Below are 13,660 nucleotides of genomic sequence, written 5' to 3'. Positions count from 1 at the left end.
AAGTGTCACGGACCCATAATTCTCCCATGTCAATGTTGTAACAGACAAATATTGTTATCTTTACCCATGCTAAACAGTGACAGTTATGCTTCAGACCTAAAAAGGTAGGTGACATCCAGCCTCGTCCCCTGCGGGAGCCATCTAAGTGTTTGAGTAACTGCATTAGTCAGGCACCTGGAGGCTCTGGATGAGTAGTGCTATAAGGTCAGTGTACGTATATATGTAAGGGTTTTCCAATTTGCAGTGGTCGCAAAACTGGAACTTCTGGAGATGGCGGGAGTTATAGGGTACCTTTCATCAGAAAAACTTTTGATATATTATAGATTAATGTATGCAGAATAACTTTCCAATTGCATGTTATTAAAAAATATGCTTATTTCTATTAAATTTTCCCCTTTTTTATAGATTTCAGAATCATGCTGGAGTCCTAAATCTCAGAATGCAGCCGGGACACAGACAAGCTCAGCTGGCAGCTCTGAATCTTCTCCTCTCTGTTTACAACTGCATGTGCAGAGAGAAGAAAGATTGGAGCTCAGGTAGTAAAATGAATGAGGGCATGCAGTAGGGCAGAGTCAGGGGTATGCTCTACTGTGCTATGAGCACAGTGCTGGCTCATTCCTGTCTGATTGACAGACAGGGAGCAGTGCTGAGCTTGTCTGTGTCCCGGCTGCAGTCTGAGATTTAGGACTCCAGCATGAGTCTGAAATCTATAAAAAGGGCTTGCGGCCGGGACTGGTAGGGAGACCTCTAGTGGTCATTTTTTCAAAGTGGAAAATTAAATAGAAAGAAGCATATTTTTTAATAACATGCAATTGGAAAGTTATTCTGCATACATTAATCTATAATATATCAAAAGTTTTTTTTTTTTTTAATGAAAGGTACCCTTTAATGGACCTCCACAGGTTGTGAAGCACTGGTATATACGAGGACACTGCTATAGATGGTACCTATAGCAAAAGCTGCTAGGGCATGATGGGATTTGTAGTTCTGAAACAGCTGGAGAGCCACAGGTTAGAGAAAGCTGGTATAGATGGTGCAGGTAGCATGGTATAGGGGAACACAGGTATAGATGGACATAATGGGAGCTGTAGATTTGGGAAACACTGGTATAGATCAGTGGTGTCCAAACAATGTCTCTCCAGATGTTGCAAAAACTACAACTACCAGCATGCCCGGACAGCCGTTGGCTGTCCGGGCATGCTGGAAGTTGTCGTTTTGCAACATCTGGAGGGCCACATCTTGAGACCACTGGTATAGATGGTTTCTATAGCCTGGAATCTATTCTGAACACGAAACGCAGGTCAAGCCTCACTGAGCAGTAACAGGTTCCTATTCCCTACAGGGTGGCGTTTCCTCCGCACCTGGCGCTCTTGGTTTGCGGCGCGCGCTCTACATCGCATTACACGGGAGGAAGATGTACCAGCTGATATACACAACCTCGAAACGCCAGGTGACATACCGTGACTCTACGGCGCATCTGACCATAGTTTACTATTGACCGGACAATTCAACGGAAAGTACAAAAGGTGACCCGAGTGGACTATGTCCCCCCGCAGCAGAGCGTGTCGTATTGTGTACACAGCCATGTTTGTGACGACTTCTTGTGTTTGCGCACCCATGACCCTGACACGAGAAATCACAGCAGAGGTGACGCCACAGCCCCGGGGCAATAAACAAGGACTGTGATAAGACTTCAGACAGATCATCTCTATTATCAGTTGTATAGTCTTAAAGGGGAACTCTGCTCCAAAATGAAAAACATGGCTGCTTTCTCTATAGTGCCACATCTGTCCATGGACTGGGATATAGGGCTGAGTTGCAATACCCTTTCCCAACCTGTGTTAAGGGGGAGGCGCTGTTTCTGGATGAAAGTCATTTCTAACCCTGGACAACCCCTCTCTAATAGATTTAAAGGGGTTATCCAGGAAAAAACTTTTTTTTATATACACACACATATATATATATATATATATATATATATATCTCTCTCTCTCAACTGGCTCTCGAAAGTTAAGCAGATTAGTAAATTACTTCTATTAAAAAAAATCTTAATCCTTTCCGTACTTATGAGCTTCTGAAGTTAAGGTTGTTCTTTTCTGTCTAAGTGCTCTCTGATGACACGTGTCTCGGGAACCGCCCAATTTAGAAGCAAATCCCCATAGTAAACCTCTTCTAAACTGGGCGCTTCCCGAGACACGTGTCATCAGAGAGCATTTAGGGAGAAAAGAACAACCTTAACTTCAGAAGTTCATAAGCTCTGAAAGGATTAAGATTTTTTTAATAGAAGTAATTTACAAATCTGTTTAACTTTCTGGCACCAGTTGAATAAAAAAAAAAAGAAGTTTTCTACGGGAGTACCCCTTTAAAGGGAAACAATCATCAGATTTTTACCCTATATAACGCTTGGCAAAGTGTTATACAGTATATGGTTAAATCTTTATCCTCCCCATCCCCGGGGGACGGTGAGGATATAAAATTATCAACTAGTCACCGCCGTACCTGTAAGTAGTCCCCTGGGCGGGGAGCTCCTCTTACCTAGTCCCGTTCTTCGGCCGGCAGCGACGCCCCCTACGTTTCATTGGCGGGCCTCGTCATCGCTCTGCTCCGTCTGTTCAGTGAGCAGAGCGATGACGCGGCCCGTCAATCAAGCGGAGGGGGCGTGGCTGCCGGCCGAAGAACGGGACTAGGTAAGAGGAGCTCCCTGCCCAGGGGACTACTTGCAGTTCCAGCGGGGACTAGTTTCTAAGATCATATCCCCACCATCCCTGGGGGCAGGAGCGTTCCCCCCCCCCCCCCCCCCGTGGATGGTGAGGATAAAGGGGGGCGCTACTTATTTCTTCAATAACAGAAAGATGTGGGCGCTGCATACAGTAAGCAGAGCAGACTGTGTATAGACAGTGTAGTCAGTGATTTATTCCTACCCATCTAGTCTCCCGCAGCACAGCAGATCTGTCATCCAGTTTTAAACAGACTTGCTAGTTGGTCTATTACTGCCTATCTAGTCTCCTGCAGCACAACAGCACAGATCCACCATCAAGCCTTAGCTAGGCTGGTATACATTAATAACAATATATATATCTCGAGTCTCCAGCAGCACCATAGATCTGTCATCCAGGTTTATACAGACTTGTCAGAAGTGTATTCCTGCCTATGGCTTGATAACAGATCTGCAGTGCTGCAGGAGACGATGTACAGACTTGTTAGGGATGTATGCCTGCCTATCTAGTCTCCAGCAGCACAGTAGCTATATTCCTGCCTAAAGCTTGATGACAGATCTGCTGTGCTGCGGGAGACGATGTACAGACTTGTTAGGGATGTATACCTGCCTATCTAGTCTCCAGCAGCACAGTAGTTATATTCCTGCCTAAAGCTTGATGACAGATCTGCTGTGCTGCGGGAGACTTGATAGGCAGGAATACACCCCTCACAAGTTTGTATATCTAGTCTCCTGCAGCATTATAGATCTGTCATCCAGGCTTAGGCAGGAATACACCTCTGGCAAGTCTATATATCTAGTCCCCAACAGCACTGTGGAGCTAGCATTTAATCTTCTACAGACTTGCCAGGGGTATATTCCTGCCTAAGGCTTAATAACTTATCTGCTGTTCTGCTGGGGACTAGATAGGCAGGAATACACCCCTGACAAGTCTGTATATCTAGTATCCCTCAGCACTTCAGATCTGTCATCAAGGCTTAAACCTTGTTGACATCACCGCTAAAAGGAGCTCCACAGCAAAAAGACAGAAGTTGAGCGAGCCAGTTGGTGTCCATTGTGTAAAGGGTCCATTCGGCTCTTTCGTTTGGTGCCGGACTGACCCTAAAAACGGGACATAGCCCAGCGGTGAGGCCAACTTAGGCAGGAATACACCTATGCCAGGTCTGTATATCTAGTCTCCAGCAGAACTGTAGATCTGTCATCTTGGCTCATATAGACTTGTCAGGAGTATATTGTATATTCCTGCCCATCTTGTCTCACGCAGCGGATCTGTCACTCAGTCTCATCAATGTTCTTTAATGATAACGTGATGACCCCACGTTTCGGCAAAGAATTATGCAAATGACCGAAAACATGGCTGAAAAAAGGCCTCCGAAAGACAGCGGATGATGCGCGACTCGGATCAGTTCTGTATCTCCACGGGATCGGACCTCATCATCATTCATTTATCGCTTCATTAATCTTCCTTTCTGGAGCAACCGATGCAAATGACATATTAAGTGGCAGAAGACGGAGGAGATGGCGGCTGACAAGATATCCCGGAGACAAGCCTTTGATGGAGCAGCGGCATACTAATAGGGGGCAATGTCAGACTGAGAGCGGATATTAACCCCTTAATGATGCAGGACGTAAATGTACGTCCTGGTGAGGTGGTACTGAACGCACCAGGACATACATTTACGTCCTAAGCATAACCGCGAGCATGGGAGCGATGCCCGGATCATGCACAGCAGGTCCCGGGTGCTGATCGCAGCCAGGGACCCACCCGTAATGGCGGACATCCGCAATCCCGCGGATGTCTGCCATTAACCCCTCAGATGCTGTGATCAATACAGATCACGGCATCAACAGCATCGCGGTCATTAAAATGGATGATCGGATCACCCACAGCGCTTCCGCAGCAATCCGATCATCCAGAATGGCAGACGGAGGTCCCCTCACCTGCCTCCGCTGCCTTCCCGCAGGCCAGAGCAGAAGATGACCGATAATGCTGATCAGTGCTGTGTCCTATACATAGCACTGAACAGGATTAGCAATCGAATGATTGGTATAAATAGTCCCCTATGGGGACTATTAAAGTGTAAAAATAAAAGTAAAAAAAAAAAATAATAATTTGAAAAAACCCCTCCCCAATAAAAACGTAAATTGTCCCATTTTCCCTATTTCACCCCCAAAAAGTGTTAAAAAATATTTTATATACACATATTTGATATCGCCGCTAGCGTAAATATCTGAACTATTGAAATAAAATGTTAATGATACCGTACGGTGAACGGCGTGAACGTAAAAATAAAAAAAAAAAAGTCCAAAATAGCTGCTTTTTTATAACATTTTATTCCAAAATAAATTAATAAAAAATGGATTAAAAGTTCTATATAAGCAAATGTGGTATCAATAAAAAGTACAGATCACGGCGCAAAAAATGAGCCCTCATACCGCCACTTATACAGAAAAATGAAAAAGTTATAGGTCTTCCAAATAGGGGGATTTTAAACGTACTAATTTGGTTAAAAAGTTTGCTTTTTTTTTTTTTTTTTTTTAAGCGCAACAGTAATAGAAAAGTATATAATTATGGGTGTCATTTTAATCGTGTTGACCCAAAGAATAAAGAACACACGTCATTTTTACCGTAAATTGTGCGGCGTGAAAACAAAACCTTCCAAAATTAGCAAAATTGCGGTTTTCTTTTTAATTTCCCCACACAAATAGTATTTTTTTGGTTGCGCCATACATTTTATGGTAAAGTGAGAGATGGGATTACAACGGACAACTGGTCGCGCAAAAAACAAGCCCTCGTATGGGTCTGTGGATGAAAATATAAAAGAGTTATGATTTTTTGAAGGCGAGGAGGAAAAAAACGAAATGTAAAAATAAAATTGTCTGCGTCCTTAAGGTCCAAATGGGCTGCGTCCTTAAGGTTAAACAATGTGCGCCAATCAGTGTGCCTCCATCTTGTTGCAAAACTACAACTCCCAGCATGCCCTGACAGCCTTCGGCTGTCAGGGCATGCTGGGAGTTGTAGTTTTGCAACAGCTGGAGGGAAACAGTGCATTAAGGGGGTATTCCAACCTCATTATTGGATACGCCATCACTTTATCCGCTCCAATGGCGGCCATACTGGAGACCCTGACCTCTGCCCCAGTGCGGATCAATAAGCACTAACCCCGACCGAGCAAGGAAGAAGAAGAGCAAAGATCTTCACTTCTGCAATGACAAACAATTCCTCGAACCGCATCGCCCAAAACTGCCGTGCTGAGGAAACGATACGACGACTAAAGAGTCAGCAAAGCAGAGTTGAGTTTGTCACTTAGCACAACATGGGTTCTACACAAACCCAACAGACGCTTTGGGCGTAAAAACAACGCAGTGTACAAACAACGCGGCACACGGGGTCACCTGACAAATTCAGCTCTGCTACATTTATATACGTACAGACGGTATAGGAAGCGTAATGCAGCAGGTCTGCCTGCAGTCCTAGGTAAGAACCCATAACGTTGTGACAATGACAAACCCCCTAGTCACTAGTAACGGGCGATTAGATTGGAGCCGCACAGACTAGAAGGTAGGATCTGCCATTCAGGGCTCTGGGAAAGCGAAGTGACACCTGCTATAGCGTCAATCATTCCCTGGAGTGATATAGAGCGATGCCCAACAGGTTATATCCAGCACGAATAGATGGAGGCCCAGGATATGTAAGTGGTCACCAGCGAAGTGACGGGACTGGTTGCTATGGCAATTGGGGCACTTTGTATTGCTCCCTCTATACCAAGATTGGGCCCGGAGGGGGCGGAACCTAAGACATCTTCTTGTTCGTTTTATATTGGCGAATATTTAAGTTCAGTGACTTTGGTGTAAGAGTTGGCAGCAGTGACTGTAGTGTCCTATATCGCCAGCGCCAAAGTTCATCTGGATCGGCACATACAGTGTTCTCAATTCATGGCACCCGAGGTAACCCACATACAATGTCTGGTCACTTGGCACTGCAGCCTGGCACAACATTGTGTCCACAAAGATGTTCAAGATTGGCACCTCCCTTTTCAACGCGGCTCCATAATGCCCCCCCCCCAACAATGCTCCATAATGGCCCCCCCCAACAATGCTCCATAATGGCACCGCCAACAATGCTCCATAATGGCACCGCCAACAATGCTCCATAATGGCACCGCCAACAATGCTCCATAATGGCCCCCCCCCCAACAATGCTCCATAATGGCCCCCCCCCCCAACAATGCTCCATAATGGCCCCCCCCAACAATGTTCCATAATGGCACCGCCAACAATGCTCCATAATGGCACCGCCAACAATGCTCCATAATGGCACCGCCAACAATGCTCCATAATGCCCCCCCCCCCCAACAATGCTCCATAATGGCCCCCCCCAACAATGCTCCATAATGGCCCCCCCCCAACAATGCTCCATAATGCCCCCCCCAACAATGCTCCATAATGGCCCCCCCCAACAATGCTCCATAATGGCCCCCCCCAACAATGCTCCATAATGGCCCCCCCCAACAATGCTCCATAATGCCCCCCCCCCAACAATGCTCCATAATGGCCCCCCCCAACAATGCTCCATAATGGCCCCCCCCCCAACAATGCTCCATAATGGCACCGCCAACAATGCTCCATAATGGCACCGCCAACAATGCTCCATAATGGCACCGCCAACAATGCTCCATAATGGCACCGCCAACAATGCTCCATAATGGCACCGCCAACAATGCTCCATAATGGCACCGCCAACAATGCTCCATAATGGCACCGCCAACAATGCTCCATAATGGCACCGCCAACAATGCTCCATAATGGCACCGCCAACAATTCTCCATAATGGCACCACCAACAATGCTCCAGCCTTGCACTCCCCCAAAGATGCTCCAGATTGGCACCACCAACAATGCTCCATAATGACACCCCCCCCCAACAATGCTCCATAATGGCCCCCCCCAACAATGCTCCATAATGGCCCCCCCCCCAACAATGCTCCATAATGGCCCCCCCCCCAACAATGCTCCATAATGCCCCCCCCCCCCAACAATGCTCCATAATGGCCCCCCCCAACAATGCTCCATAATGCCCCCCCCAAACAATGCTCCATAATGGCCCCCCCCAACAATGCTCCATAATGGCCCCCCCCCCAACAATGCTCCATAATGGCCCCCCCCAACAATGCTCCATAATGGCACCGCCAACAATGCTCCATAATGGCACCGCCAACAATGCTCCATAATGGCACCGCCAACAATGCTCCATAATGGCACCGCCAACAATGCTCCATAATGGCCCCCCCCACAATGCTCCATAATGGCCCCCCCCAACAATGCTCCATAATGGCCCCCCCCAACAATGCTCCATAATGGCCCCCCCCCAACAATGCTCCATAATGGCCCCCCCCAACAATGCTCCATAATGGCCCCCCCCCAACAATGCTCCATAATGGCCCCCCCCAACAATGCTCCATAAAGGCCCCCCCCAACAATGCTCCATAATGGCACCACCAACAATGCTCCATAATGGCACCACCAACAATGCTCCATAATGGCACCACCAACAATGCTCCAGCCTTGCACTCCCCCAAAGATGCTCCAGATTGGCACCACCAACAATGCTCCATAATGACACCCCCCCCCCCAACAATGCTCCATAATGACACCCCCCCCCAACAATGCTCCATGATGACACCCCCCCCAACAATGCTCCATGATGACACCCCCCCAACAATGCTCCATAATGACACCCCCCCAACAATGCTCCATAATGACACCCCCCCCCAACAATGCTTCATAATGACCCCCCCAACAGTGCTCCATAATGGCACCCCCCCCCCCCAACAATGCTCCAGCCTTGAAACCCACTAGCTCCCCTTTTCTCATGCCTGCCTCTCTATCACCCACATCACCACCTCCAACAATCACTGCTCCAGCCTCACTAATTCCCTCTCTCTTCTGCCTGGCCATATACCATCACCACCTCCAATATTCACTGCTCCATCCTAACACCCCACCGATACCCCTGCTACATTCTGGCACCCCACCGATACCCCTGCTACATCCTGGCACCCCACCGATACCCCTGCTCCATCCTGGCACCCCAAAAGCTGCCCTCTTTGCATCCTGGCCCCCCACCGATACCCCCGCTCCATCCTGGCCCCCCACCGATACCCCCGCTCCATCCTGGCCCCCCACCGATACCCCCGCTCCATCCTGGCCCCCCACCGATACCCCCGCTCCATCCTGGAACCCCAATGATACCCCTGCTCCATCCTGGCCCCCCACCGATACCCCCGCTCCATCCTGGCCCCCCACCGATACCCCCGCTCCATCCTGGCCCCCCACCGATACCCCCGCTCCATCCTGGCCCCCCACCGATACCCCCGCTCCATCCTGGCCCCCCACCGATACCCCCGCTCCATCCTGGCCCCCCACCGATACCCCCGCTCCATCCTGGCACCCCAATGATACCCCTGCTCCATCCTGGCCCCCCACCGATACCCCCGCTCCATCCTGGCCCCCCACCGATACCCCCGCTCCATCCTGGCCCCCCACCGATACCCCCGCTCCATCCTATCACCCCACCGATACCCCTGCTCCATCCTGGCACCCCACCGATACCCCTGCTCCATCCTGGCACCCCACCGATACCCCTGCTCCATCCTGGCACCCCCACCGATACCCCTGCTCCATCCTGGCACCCCCACCGATACCCCTGCTCCATCCTGGCACCCCAATGATACCCCTGCTTCATCCTGGCACCCCAATGATACCCCTGCTCCATCCTGGCCCCCCACCGATACCCCTGCTCCATCCTGGCACCCCACCGATACCCCTGCTCCATCCTGGCACCCCACTGATACCCCTGCTCCATCCTGGCACCCCACCGATACCCCTGCTCCATCCTGGCACCCCACTGATACCCCTGCTCCATCCTGGCCCCCCACCGATACCCCTGCTCCATCCTGGCACCCCCACCGATACCCCTGCTCCATCCTGGCACCCCACTGATACCCCTGCTCCATCCTGGCACCCCACTGATACCCCTGCTCCATCCTGGCACCCCACTGATACCCCTGCTCCATCCTGGCACCCCACTGATACCCCTGCTCCATCCTGGCACCCCACCGATACCCCTGGCACCCCTCTCATGTCTGGCACTATACTATCACCCCCATCATCCCGGCTGATCTCTAGCACTGTAGCTGGCACCCAGCAATACCCCGGTGTCCTCCGGCCTCAGTCTCCCATCTTACCGGCTAGCTCGTCCGGCTCCAGCCCGCTGTCCGCATCCGTCCCGCAGATCACGAAGTAATGGGCGAAGCGACATGGAGGGGCGGCCGAAGCCGAGCTGCCCCCGCTCATCCTGACTGCCGGCTCGTACCGAGTGTCCGTATCCCGGGCCTGCCGCTCAGCACCGGCCCCGTCCACAACCCATGTCCTCCGGCACCGAGCGACACCTGAATGAGTGCGCGTCCCCGGAGCTGCAATCACTGTCTGCCCGATAGGTGGCGCTGCCGCACAACAACACCGCCCACTACTGGGAGCAGGGGAAAGAAATCACTGCGGGCAAAACCACGCCCACCGACCGCAGCTCTGACCCAGACCATAAGGAGCTATGGATGAGAAGCTGCCAATCACTGTGATCAAGCCACGCCCATACAGCGGGAACTACATTGTGACCCCGCCCACAAGATGGAGCAAAGGATAAGAAGCTGCCAATCACTGTGATCAAGCCACGCCCATAGAGCGGGACCTACACCGTGACCCCGCCCACAACACGGAGGAAAGGATAAGAAGCTGTCAATCACTGTGATCAAGCCACGCCCATACAGCGGGAACTACACTGTCACCCCGCCCACAACACGGAGCAAAGGATAAGAAGCTGTCAATCACTGATACAGCCACGCCCATACAGCGGGAACTACACTGTGACCCCGCCCACAACAAGGAGCAAAGGATAAGCTGCCAATCACTGTGATAAAGCCACGCCCATACAGCGGGAACTACACCGTGACCCCGCCCACAACACGGAGCAAAGGATAAGCTGCCAATCACTGATGAAGCCACGCCCATAGAGCGGGAACGGCACTATGACCCCGCCCACAAGATGGAGCAAAGGATAAGAAGCTGCCAATCACTGATGAAGCCACGCCCACACAGCGGGAACTACATTGTGACCCCGCCCACAAGATGGAGCAAAGGATAAGAAGCTGCCAATCACTGTGATCAAGCCACGCCCATAGAGCGGGACCTACACCGTGACCCCGCCCACAACACGGAGGAAAGGATAAGAAGCTGTCAATCACTGTGATCAAGCCACGCCCATACAGCGGGAACTACACTGTCACCCCGCCCACAACACGGAGCAAAGGATAAGAAGCTGTCAATCACTGATACAGCCACGCCCATACAGCGGGAACTACACTGTGACCCCGCCCACAACAAGGAGCAAAGGATAAGCTGCCAATCACTGTGATAAAGCCACGCCCATACAGCGGGAACTACACCGTGACCCCGCCCACAACACGGAGCAAAGGATAAGCTGCCAATCACTGATGAAGCCACGCCCATAGAGCGGGAACGGCACTATGACCCCGCCCACAAGATGGAGCAAAGGATAAGAAGCTGCCAATCACTGATGAAGCCACGCCCACACAGCGGGAACTACATTGTGACCCCGCCCACAAGATGGAGCAAAGGATAAGAAGCTGCCAATCACTGTGATCAAGCCACGCCCATAGAGCGGGACCTACACCGTGACCCCGCCCACAACACGGAGGAAAGGATAAGAAGCTGTCAATCACTGTGATCAAGCCACGCCCATACAGCGGGAACTACACTGTCACCCCGCCTACAACACGGAGCAAAGGATAAGAAGCTGCCAATCACTGTGATGAAGCCACGCCCATACAGCGGGAACTACACTGTAACCCCGCCCACAACACGGAGCAAAGGATAAGAAGCTGCCAATCACTGTGATGAAGCCACGCCCATACAGCGGGAACTACACTGTGACCCCGCCCACAACACGGAGCAAAGGATAAGACGCTGCCAATCACTGTGATCAAGCCACGCCCATACAGCGGGAACTACACTGTGACCCCGCCCACAACACGGAGCAAAGGATAAGAAGCTGCCAATCACTATGATAAAGCCACGCCCATACAGCGGGAACTACACCGTGACCCCGCCCACAGGATGGAGCAAAGGATAAGCTGCCAATAAGCCACGCCCACTAAGGAACGCTAGTTTAACATAACCCCGCCCACCCTCTGTGATTGACAAGTAGAATAGAGTCCATTGCGCTGGTAAAGCGTGACATGAGCGCCACCTAGCGCAGGGATTATGTTGCAGTTCACACTGGTGGTAGAACTGCTGCTGCTGCCTCCAGATTCACATCATCCTGTAGAGTAACCAATGGCTTCCAATATAAATACTTTTCTTGCCTGTGTTCACACGTTGCGGTTTTGGTAAATGTCACAGTAAAGTGGAAGGAGATTACAACATGTGCATTTATGACTCATCTTTGCGCAATTATTTTGGCGCCTTAACGGCTCTGACACCATAGTTATCTTTGTTTTCTCACTATTGTTAAGTATTCATTTTTGTATTTTTACTCTTAGAGGGGGCGTGGCTTAGTGTGCTCAGATTATGTCGAAAGAAAATGCTTGCACACAAAAAATGGCGCTCCCTCGGGTGAGTAGGATGTGGGAGGGGTCGCCGCTGTCTTTTCCCCTCTTGTGCCTCCTTTGATGAATTAAGGTACCCCGCGTGCTCCGGTGATGATCACTCACCTGTCCCCAACGTTTTGGACCGTCCTCTTCGGGCTCCGCTGCATCGCTGTCGCTCTCCTTCATCGTCATCATGCCGCCGCGCATGCCGTTCCGTCATCCAATAAGAGCGGCGTGCGCAGAGACGTGATGACGGCGATGGAGAGCGACGATCCCAGGCAGCAGGACGGTCCGGAGCGGCGGGGACAGGTGAGTATTACGTCCTATACTTTACATTGCACGGATTCCTCAATATACGATGGTTTCAACTAACGATGGTTCATCGTATGCTGAGGGACCACTTGTACACAATTTCAAGCAAATGAGAAATATACCCCCCCCCCCCAAAGTGTTCCATAGCGCCCCCATTACCGGTGAAAGTCTATCTCCAGAAACTGTACTAGAGTGCCCCCATTAGTAGTATCAGCGTGCTCTCATTACTAGTATCAGAGATTAGTAGTATTAGGGAGCCCAATTAGCAGTACAGTGATCCCTCAACTTACAAAGGCCTCAATATACAAGATTTCCAACATACAATGGTCTTCTCGGGTCTTTTCTGGACCATTGTAACTTGAAACCAGACTCAACATACAATGTACAGACAGTCCAGATCTGCGAAATGTATCAATGGCCGGAAGAACTGACCAATCAGAATGGGCATTCACTGGTAAAACCCCTGTATTACTGAAGTGTATGCACTGACTGGTGTCTGGTAGCACCCCCTACAGTACAGGTAGGTATTACATGTTCTGTACTACTCTTTACCTGTATTACTGAAGTGTATGCACTGACTGGTGTCTGGTAGCGCCCCCTACAGTACAGGGAGGTATTACATGTTCTGTACACTTTACCTGTATTACTGAAGTGTATGCACTGACTGGTGGCTGGTAGCGCCCCCTACAGTACAGGGAGGTATTACATGTTCTGTACACTTTACCTGTATTACTGAAGTGTATGCACTGACTGGTGGCTGGTAGTGCCCCCTACAGTACAGGGATGTACTACATGTTCTGTATTCTTTACCTGTATTACTGAAGTGTATGCACTGACTGGTGGCTGGTAGTGCCCCCTACAGTACAGGGAGGTATTACATGTTCTGTACTACTCTTCATTCTTCATGCGGAACGGAATTCAGTGACAGAATTCCGCTAGCGGAAATTCCTCAGTGTGAACTGAGGAGC

General features: G+C 50.5%; 2 protein-coding genes across 4 annotated transcripts in view; both read right to left on the bottom strand.

Annotated features, from left to right (window-relative positions):
* Positions 1-10,301, bottom strand: part of DENND5B (DENN domain containing 5B) — a 110,530-nt gene extending 100,229 nt beyond the window's left edge. For 2 of the 3 annotated variants that reach the window (XM_056517543.1, XM_056517544.1), the window contains exon 1: positions 9,963-10,301. In XM_056517543.1, the coding sequence (XP_056373518.1) occupies positions 9,963-10,071 (109 nt within the window). In that variant the 5' untranslated portion in view covers positions 10,072-10,301. The remainder of the gene's footprint in view (positions 1-9,962) is intronic. The other variant, XM_056517545.1, reaches the window with a different exon arrangement.
* AMN1 (antagonist of mitotic exit network 1 homolog) overlaps positions 1-13,660 on the bottom strand; it is a 68,397-nt gene that overhangs the window by 17,203 nt on the left and 37,534 nt on the right. The gene's annotated exons all lie outside the window — the stretch shown is intronic.

This window comes from Hyla sarda, chromosome 4, assembly GCF_029499605.1.
Source record: "Hyla sarda isolate aHylSar1 chromosome 4, aHylSar1.hap1, whole genome shotgun sequence".
In the NCBI taxonomy this organism is placed as follows: domain Eukaryota; kingdom Metazoa; phylum Chordata; class Amphibia; order Anura; family Hylidae; genus Hyla; species Hyla sarda.
The sequence above is the reverse complement of the archived record's forward strand: the minus strand, read 5'-3'. Positions and strand labels throughout refer to the sequence as shown.